Source organism: Cebus imitator, unplaced genomic scaffold (genome assembly GCF_001604975.1).
Source record: "Cebus imitator isolate Cc_AM_T3 unplaced genomic scaffold, Cebus_imitator-1.0 Scaffold246, whole genome shotgun sequence".
In the NCBI taxonomy this organism is placed as follows: Eukaryota; Metazoa; Chordata; class Mammalia; order Primates; family Cebidae; genus Cebus; species Cebus imitator.
The window spans coordinates 1228623-1238440 of NW_016107561.1; the positions used below are offsets into that span (position 1 = coordinate 1228623).

The window sequence follows — 9818 nt, forward strand, 5'->3', positions numbered from 1 at the left end:
AAAAAAAAAAAAAAAGAAAGAAAGAAAGAAATATTTTATAATAAAGATATATTTTTATAGGCAAAAATAATTTTTATATTAAAAATAGAATAAATTCTACCTTTTAAAGGGATTGCATAAGCTCATGTAGGTATTAGCTAAGACAGTTAATAGTAATAAAATCATTCTCCTATCCCCACTTGCTACACACACACCCTTTTCGTCTCTCCTTCTCTGAGTGTCAGGTTACCATTTTGAGAATGAAGACTACATTGTCATAAATGTAAAGCACTGTGTACAGGAGACACTCAGTGTATCTTAGTTCTTTCCCCTTCAGTATACTAGCAGAGGACAGCCACTTTCATTTTGCACTTAAGGCTCCTAATATCCAAGAACTCAGGTGTGCTCAAACGTATTCAGACACTCTATCAATGAGGATCCAGGGCAGAGGACAGCCTTGTCCTCGCTCTGATGAGTGAGGGGGTGAGGGCACTTGGTGGGGGATGGCGAACACCAAGAATGGGACTAGGAAAAGAAAAATTAGCCTGGAGAGTCTTGAGAGGAATTTCACTGGTGGCCTTGGTTTTGTTTCTTTTGAATAGCTTAGGCAAAGAACAGAAACAATGCCATTTTTCAGAGTAATTTCGAGTCCACACCACTGGCCGGGCTTATAGCCTTCAGTGGTTGGAATAATTTGTGCCCACATCTCTTGCACACGCCTGAATCCTCTTCCTCGTATGTAATCTTTCTCTTTTGTTTACTTTGGCAAGGCTTAGTCTCGGCTCCAGCTTTCCCCTTTTCCTACAGTAATTTTGACTTTAAGAGGTCTGAAACTAGATTAAGGGTTAAGAAATTCTTTCCTGCCGGGCTCGGTGGCTCACGCCTGTAATCCCAGCACTTTGGGAGGCTGAGGCGGGCAGATCACGAGGTCAAGAGATTGAGACTATCCTGGACAACATGGTGAAACCCCATCTCTACTGAAAATACAAAAATTAGCTGGGCGTGGTGGCGCGCACCTGTAATCCCAGCTCCTCAGGAGGCTGAGGCAGGAGAATTGCTTGAACCCGGGAGGTGGAGGCTGCAGTGAGACGAGATCCCACCACTGCACTCCAGCCTGGCGCCTGGCCAAGGAGCAAGACTCTGTCTCAAGAAAAGAAAAAAAGAAAGAAAAAAAAGAAATCCTTTGCCAGGTAACATCTCATTTCATAAATACCAGACAGCAACTATATGACTTACACAGTGTTCCAAAGGAATACAAGCTTGGGTATGTATCTGAGTATTAATTGATTTTACTTTTAATATTAATGAGCATATGATTTGGTCTAGACAAACTTCAAATTTAAATTAGGTACTGATTAAATAATAAGACAGGTGAATCAAGATGAGTTTAAACAGCACTTTCTTTTCCCCCAGAAAGCTGCCTTGGCCTTGGCTATGGGTCAAAATGAGCTATTACAGTGTTGAAAAAACTAGAACAGAGCATCTTCTTTGTCTTAGGAAGGTTGACTCTATTTTAAATAGTAATAATAATAACTTTGCAGAAGTTTCATCTGGAGTACTTGATATTCCTATGAATTTTACTTCTGTGTTTATATGTCCCTTTAAGACGATTGCTTGTGTATTTGTTAACTTAAATAGCCTTCACACTTGTATTCCTAAATTTGTTTTTAAGGATTTAAAGTCCAAACCACCAGTAAATCAACAGAGTATTTTTAACCAGTAGAGGAAGAAGTCCTCAACATATAAGTACACATCCTATTTCACAAATAACCTCAGAACGCCTACCAACCCACAGATCTTTTCCCCAGCCAGCTTTACCTTGGAGTTAATTTCAATTCAATCCTGGTTGCCAAATCCTTGGCATGTGCTCCAGATGAATTATTCATCAGCATTCTTCCTGCTAATATCTCATGCTCCCAGCTCAACTCCTGCCCACCCTATGGCTGTAATGACTCATTGGGAACAGGTGCCATCAGTGTGTAGCTCACAATCTAGCTTTTGATCCATGAGCCAGTCAGTTGCATCTCCTTCTGTTGGCAGCTGGCACAGTTAGCAAGTGTATGGGGTAAGTGGGCAGCAAGCATGGGTTTTTGGTTCCCAGTGGAAACTATGTCTAGAACATTAAAACAAAATTGCTGGCATAGAAGACACCTGGGTTACAATACTTCCTTTTGAAATTTTTCAACTTTCACATGACTATTCTAATTTTTAAAAAATCTTGTCTCCAAAGTCATGTTGGCCATCTTATTTTTTGTTTGTTTGTTTTCAATGCTTGCATTCTAGAAGAGGCTAGTTTCCTGTGGAAACCAAGCTTATAACAAATGTAAAGCCAGCCCACTGACAAGCAAAGCTGGAAATAATTGAATGAATCTCGAAATCCTCAGGAGTTATATTAGAAAGAGAAACAAAGACTGTCCATAAGATCAGTGATTCTCAAGCCAAAGGAGATGCTTGGCTAGGATCAAAGTCTGAAAAACTCAAGAGAGCAAGGGCTTCTTCAGGACATCTGATCAGCAAAAATGTTCTGCCACTTAAACTGGAGAGTGTAATGAGCATTTCTATAAGCAATCTTATAACTGCAGCTCTCTAAAATAGCCCAGATGTCACTGAGAAGAGATATTTCTGCATGAAAGCTAATAATGGAGAATGTTTGAAATGAATTCTCAACACATATGACTGACTTTTAACCTTATCTTGACCTCAGTCTTAAAGGATTCCAGTGGACTTTTTTTTTATTCCAAGTTATGTATCTATCAGTCAAGATGGTAGTTCCATAAGCATTAGACACTTGTTCTGAGCTGGTCTAAGCTTTGAACTGATAATCAATTAAAAACAGTGGCTTTCTGTACATGTTATTTCAGAAGAAAAAGGCAAAAATCATACACTAAGCATTCTGTTTTTAATTAAAAGAAGATTGCATACTAGTGTGAATTTCAAAATATTTCTATTTTCCCTAAGTAAATAGGTTAATGGATATTAATGACAGTAATACTCATAAAACTTCACATTTAGTCTTACATAGGAACTGTATTTGCGATACATGACAGCATCCCTTGATGGAGTTACCATCATTAAAAGTTTTACGTTAAAAAAAAATCCTAAAATTATTCCAAAAAGCAAATCCTGGCATCAGCAATTAATGGTGTGAGATCCTAAAAGCATCAAGAAACATTACAAACAGTGTGCTTCTGTGAAGGTGTGATATCTCCAAACTAAACAACTCAACAGGAAAAATCTCAGCCTGAAACATGGCCACATTCAAATTAAATTATCCCTCTTTCGTGTTTTTTAAACTCTGCCACTCAACTTCATGACACTCTACAGTTTTTATCACAAACTACATGATTGGAATGTCCAAAACTTTTGCTTAAGATGAACACCACTTTCTGTGTTTTCACTCTGATCACACGTTATCAGATTTATTTGTCTCTGAGATGACCTAGGGTTTCCTATCAGATTCTACATGAGTATTTAATATCAGTTACAGTTTTAGATACACTATGTCTTAAAAAACAGTTAATGTACTTTCCTTGAAAAATACTTTATCACTAAAATATGCTAATCATCCTCTGAGCCTTCAGCAACTTGAAATCTTTTACCTGGCAGTGGGTCTTACTTCAATGTTGAAGGCCACTATTGGCCACTCAATGTTGGTGGTCACCACTCGGTTGCTCAAGGTTGAGGTAGCTATGGTAATTTCTTAAAATAAGACAATGATGATGTTTGCCACAATAATTGTTTCTTCCTTTCACAAAAGATTTCTCTGTGGCATGCAATGCTGTTTGACGGCATTTTACCCACAGCAGAAATTATCTTAAAACCGAACTCAGTAAGGCCAGGTGTGGCGGTACACACCTGTAATCCCAGCACTTTGGGAGACTGAGGCAGGTGGATCACCTGAGGTTAAGAATTCGTGACCAGCCTAAGATGGTGAAACCCTGTCTCTACTAAATATATATATAAAAGCCAGGCATGATGGCACATGCCTGTAATCCAAGCTACTTGGGAGGTTGAGAGAGCAGAATCGCTTGTACCTGGGAGGCAGAGGTTGCAGTGAGCTGTGATTGCACCATTGCACTCCAGCCTGGGCAAAAGAGCGAAACTCCATCTCAAAAAAAAAATAATTTAACTCAATACTCTCAAACTCTGGTATCTTCACCAGGGGCAGATTTCATTTCAAGAAACCACTTTCTTTCTTTTCTTTCTTTTTTTTTTTTTTTAATAAATAAGTTACAACTTCTCGTTTGTGCAAGTTTTTCATGAGTTTGCAGTTCAGTCACATCTTCAGTCTCCACTTCTAGTTCTCTTGACATTTCTACCACATCTTTAGTTACTTCCTCCACTGAAGTCTTAAACCTCTCAAAGCCATCCACAAGGGTTGGAATCACCTTCTTTCAAACCCTTGCTAATGTTGAAATTTTGACCTCCTCTCATGTATCATGAATATTCTTAATGTTATCTAGAATAGTAAATCCTTTCCAGATTTTCAGTTTATTTTGCCCAGATTCATCAGAGGATGGCATCATTATATTTGGCAGATATAGTCTTAGAAAATATATCTCTAAATAGGAAGATTCGAAAGTCAAAATTACCCCCTGATCCATTGGCTGCAGAACAGATGTGTTAGCAGGCATGAAAACAACATTAAGTTCCTTGTACATCTCCGTCAGAACACTTGTAAGACCAGGAACGTGGCCAATAAGCAGTAATATTTTCAAAAGAATCATTTTTTTTCTGAGCAGTAGGTCTCAACAGTGGGCTTAAAATATTCAGTAACAATGCTATTCAGTAACAGGTGTGCTATAATACAGGCTTTGTTGTGCCATTGACATAGCACAGGTTGGGTAGACTTCACCTAATTCTTTTTTTTTTTTGAGACAGAGTTTTGCTCTTGTTACCCAGGCTGGAGTGCAATGGCGCGATCTCGGCTCACCGCAACCTCCGCCTCCTGGGTTCGGGCAATTCTCCTGCCTCAACCTCCTGAGTAGCTGGGATTACAGGCATGCGCCACCATGCCCAGCTAATGTTTTTTGTATTTTTAGTAGAGACGGGGTTTCACCATGTTGACCAGGATGGCCTCGATCTCTTGACCTCGTGATTCACCCGCCTCGGCCTCCCAAAGTGCTGGGATTACAGGCTTGAGCCACCGCGCCTGGCCGACTTCACCTAATTCTTAAGAGCACTAGGATTCTTGGAATAGTGAGTGAGTGTTGTGTTCAACTTAAAGTCGCCTGCTGTGTTAACCCCTAACAAGATAGCCAGCTTGTCCTTTGAAGCCAGGCATTGACTTCTCCCTTCTAGCTATGAAAGTGCAAAATGGCCTCATCTTCCAAGAGAAGGCTGTTTTGTCTACATGGAAAATCTGTTGTTTAGTGTAGCTACCTTCATCAGTGATCTTAGCTAGATCTTCTGGATAACTTGCTGCAGCTTCTCCATCAGTACTTGCCGCTTCACCTTGCACATTAATGTAATGGAAACAGCTTGTTTCCTTAAACCTCGTGAATCAGCCTCTGCTAATGTACAACTTTCCTTTTGCAGCTTTCCCACTTCTCTTAGCATTAGTAGAATTGAAGAGGGCTGGTACCTTGCTCTGGACTAGGCTGTGGCTTAGGGAATGTTATGACTGGTTTGATCATCTGTCCAGACCATTAAAACTTTCTCCACATTGACAGTAAGGCTGTTTTACTTTCTTATCATTCATGTGTCCACTGGAGCAGCACTTTTAATTGCCTTCAAGAACTTTTCTGTTGCATTCACAACTCAGTACAAGAGGCCTAGATTTCATCCTATCTCAGCTTTCAACACACTTTCCTCACTAAGTGTGATCATAGCTAGCTTTTGATTTAAAGTGTGATTTAGTATGCAACTCTTCCTATCACTTGAACACTTAGAGGCCATTGTAGGTCCATTAGTTGGCCTAATTTCAATATTGTGTTTTAGGGGATAGGGAGGCCCAAGGAAAGGGAGACAGACATGGTAATGGTGGGTCATTGAAGTAGTCAGAACCACATTTACCAAGTAAGTTCACTACCTTATATGGGCACAGTACATAACACCCCCAAACAATTATAATAGTAACATCAAAGATAACTGATCACAGATCACCATTACAGATAGAATAATAGTAAAAAGGTTTGAAATATTGTGAGAATTATCAAAGTGTGACACAGAGGCATGAAATGAACACGTCATTGGAAAAATGATCCCGACAGACTTGCTTGATGCAGGGTTCCCACAAAACTTCAATTTGTAAAAAATGCAATATTTTCAAAGCACAGTAAAGCGAAGTGCAAGAAAACAAGGCATGCCTATATTACCTTTTCATTTGGGGACTTGCCAATGAACCAAGAGAGCCAGAAAAGGGAGGACTATTTTGTTTTCCTTTATATATATATATTTTTAATTCTAGCATCCCCACATCAATGTCTCTACTACTTCTTCCTTCCTCAAATTGTCTCCTAGAAAACTGAGATTTACTTTTTTTCTTTATCTGGAAATACTACGTGGGTCAGCAACATTTTCTCAGAGTAACTGTCGACAGAATGGAGAATTATGTTCTTGCCGAAGATTCATTTATAAGGATGCCTTTCAAATATTTCTTTCTTTTTTGAAACATGGTGCTCCCTGGTTGGAGGTCTTCAAATGCCACTCTTTCAAACCTTTTCCTGATGAGTGGCTGCAAATAGCAGGACTAATTCTGGTGTTTCAAATAAACATCTCTAAACAATTTCTCTGGTCATTCTCTCATTTCATAAACAGTTATTTTCCAAAGGAACAAATGTAAATTATATATATATATATATATATACATATATATATATATACATATATATATATATGTATTCTAAAGAGGCAAGATATATAATAAAAGAGAGTAGATGGGGTATTTGATTGTATTGGAAACAGAGACACTTAAGAAAACCTAGTTATATTTGACTTGCTGCTTCAATTTTCCGTATAAACAAAGCCCAGATAGTCTCTTTTAAGAGTCTGCAATTTTTAGATGTAGTTAGTGGTCTCATACCTTCATCTTTACAGCCTTCAACTGCCTCTTCTGAAGCGGGACCAAGCACAGTGACAGTGTTGACACCATCTATAAAACAGAAAAAGAAACCGCTTCAGAGTTCATCCTTCCAGAAGTCAAGCCGTGGCTTTCCCACCCCGCACCTCCCTCCACTCTCCACCAAAGAAAGCCTGAGCCTGATGCATGCTTGAATACACAGGATGCTCTTTAAAGGGGCTAGTGGTTTGGGACGCTCTTTTATAATTAGTGACACAGAAACCTTCAGTTAAATCGGAGACCAATGGGCTGCAATCTATTTTTTGGTGAAGAATGCTATTTGTTTCTAGTCGCATCCTCTGGCATTTTGTTTTTTCCTCATCCCTCAAAGGATGGTGTATGTTTTTCTTGGTAACAGATTGTGAAAGAACGTATATCCTTGCAAGTTCCTACAAAGTGCTTTTATGTATGTGTTTCTAAAGTTTGTTTTTTTTTAGCACAGCACTTCTGCTCCATTATGCCAGGCTGTCAAACTGCAGGGAGCAGCTCTGATGGCTGTCAGTGCAGAGGCCGGAAAGAAGGGGAGCATTAGACACAGGGCACCAGCAGCCATGGAGAGCTTTCATGTCACCCGAGAACAGAATGGGAGAATGGGGAGTAAGGACGTGGAGCTCTCTGTTCTCCTCACAGCACCAATTAACCGCATTAGAGTAGACCTCTCTCCTCAGTGTCCTCAGCCCCTGGTGACTCTAGCCCTGTTTGGCCTACAGGATAATAGCTAGCCTACTCCCATTCAAACAGCAAATCTAGACAGAAAGGATTGCTAAAATCATTTGCAATGTTTAATACCTGATAACTGGAAAAGGAATATACACTCACACACACACACACACACACTACGGACAAATGGTGGGCTAGAAAATATGTGATTTGTTATTTGCTTCTGAATGTGTGTTCGTTTTCATGCATGTATGAGTTATCTTTAGTTCCATGACCCTGCTACTACATAAAAAACTATGTACATGTGTGTGGATATATATATATATACTATATATATAGTTTATATGTATAAATATGCTATAGTTTATGTATAGTATAGAGTATATATATAGTATATATAGTTTTTCATGTAGTAGCAGGGAATATGTATAGTTGTATAGTTATATATATAATATATATATATAGCTATATACATATAATACATATAGTTTATATGTATAAATATGCTATATATAAACTATAGAGTATATATAGTATACTTATATATAGTATATAGTTTTTCATGTAGTAGCAGAGAATATGTATAGTTACATAGTTATATACAATAGCAACATATAGTTATATACATAGTTATATATATTCCCTGCTACTACATGAAAAACTATATATAGACATTATATATAGGCATTATATATGTGTTTGTATACTGCACACAGTATATATACACATTATGTAATGTGTATATACTATATGTATATTATGTGTATATATATATGTATATATACTATACTCTAGAGTTTATATATTATATTTATACATATGTAATATATTTATATATATATAACTATATAGTTCATATATACATACACACACATACACACATATGTAGTTTTTTATGTAGTAGCAGGGTCAGGGAACTAAAGATAATTCATATATGCATGAAAACTAACACATATTTGGAAAAAAATCACAAATAAGGTCTTTTCTAGCCCACTTTTGTCCATGATGCATGTACTATGACTTTCAGGTCAAGCGTCCTTTGGAACAGAACACTCTCTCACCATCTCATTATTTAGATCTCATTTTAATTATCACTTCCTCAGAGAGTCTGTCCCAAACCCAGACCATAGAAAGTTGCCTTCTGGGCATTCCTCCTGTTTCCTTATTTCTCAGCAAGTCATTTATCACTATTGATGTTTTTATCATTTTTATTTGTTTATTGTTTGGAACCCCCACCAGAATATAAATTTCAAGGAAACAGGGATGTTGTTTTTATTGATTGTTAGGTGTATTTTTCAGTGCCTGGAATGGTCCCACAATACAATGAATCCTTGATAATGAATTTGTTAAATTTTTTTGGAAGAATATTATCTACAACTTTGATCTGATTGGATCATGACAATAGTCAAAACTGCTGGATTACACTGTTTTGAGATTGTGTTTTTTCATGATGTGTAAGAGGCCTGCACAGCCACATAATCAAAATTGGAGCTGGAAATTGTATTGAATGAAAAGAAGATACTTTTATTTTGGAAAAATACCAGCAGGTCAAAAGAGCTTTAACGACCCATAACCACATCTTCGATTTCTCTCCGCTCTGACTAGGAGGATATGAAATGAGCAGTGTGAACGTAACAATGAGCGTTGACGCTGGCCAGGATTATAGGTGGATTCTGCCACTGGCCTCTGCCAGCCAGTGAGCTCACTTGGCAAAGCAAGGGGAGTCACCCAGGGATGTATTAGGACTCTTCTTTACATTGAGAAGTGCCCTTATTGTGGTGATAACGCTATCAGATTCAAGGACTGGAGAAGGGGGCTGACATTCTATCACTCTCTCCTCACAGGCAAGGTGACCTCAAATCACAAACTGCTTGTTCTCAACTGGTTAAGGGGAAAAGAATGAATAAATCAAACACAGGCAAATGTGAGTGCATGCATAAGTGTGTGGGTGCACGTACATACAAGGATGAGAAACAATCTTTGTCGATAAGGACAGTTTGGGGCTGGGCGAGGTGGCTCATGCCTACAATCTCAGCACTTTAGGAGGCTTAAGTGGGCAGATCACTTGAGGTTAGGACCAGCCTGGCCAACCTGGTGAAACCCTGTCTCTACTTAAAAA

At 38.3% G+C, this 9818-nt stretch overlaps 1 protein-coding gene across 1 annotated transcript in view; it reads right to left on the bottom strand.

Moving 5' to 3' along the window:
* The window catches only part of MACROD2 (mono-ADP ribosylhydrolase 2), a 1539224-nt gene that overhangs the window by 107650 nt on the left and 1421756 nt on the right, over positions 1–9818 (bottom strand). Inside the window, exon 10 of the mRNA XM_017498618.2 lies at positions 7004–7072. Within this exon, the coding sequence (XP_017354107.2) occupies positions 7004–7072 (69 nt within the window). The remainder of the gene's footprint in view (positions 1–7003; positions 7073–9818) is intronic.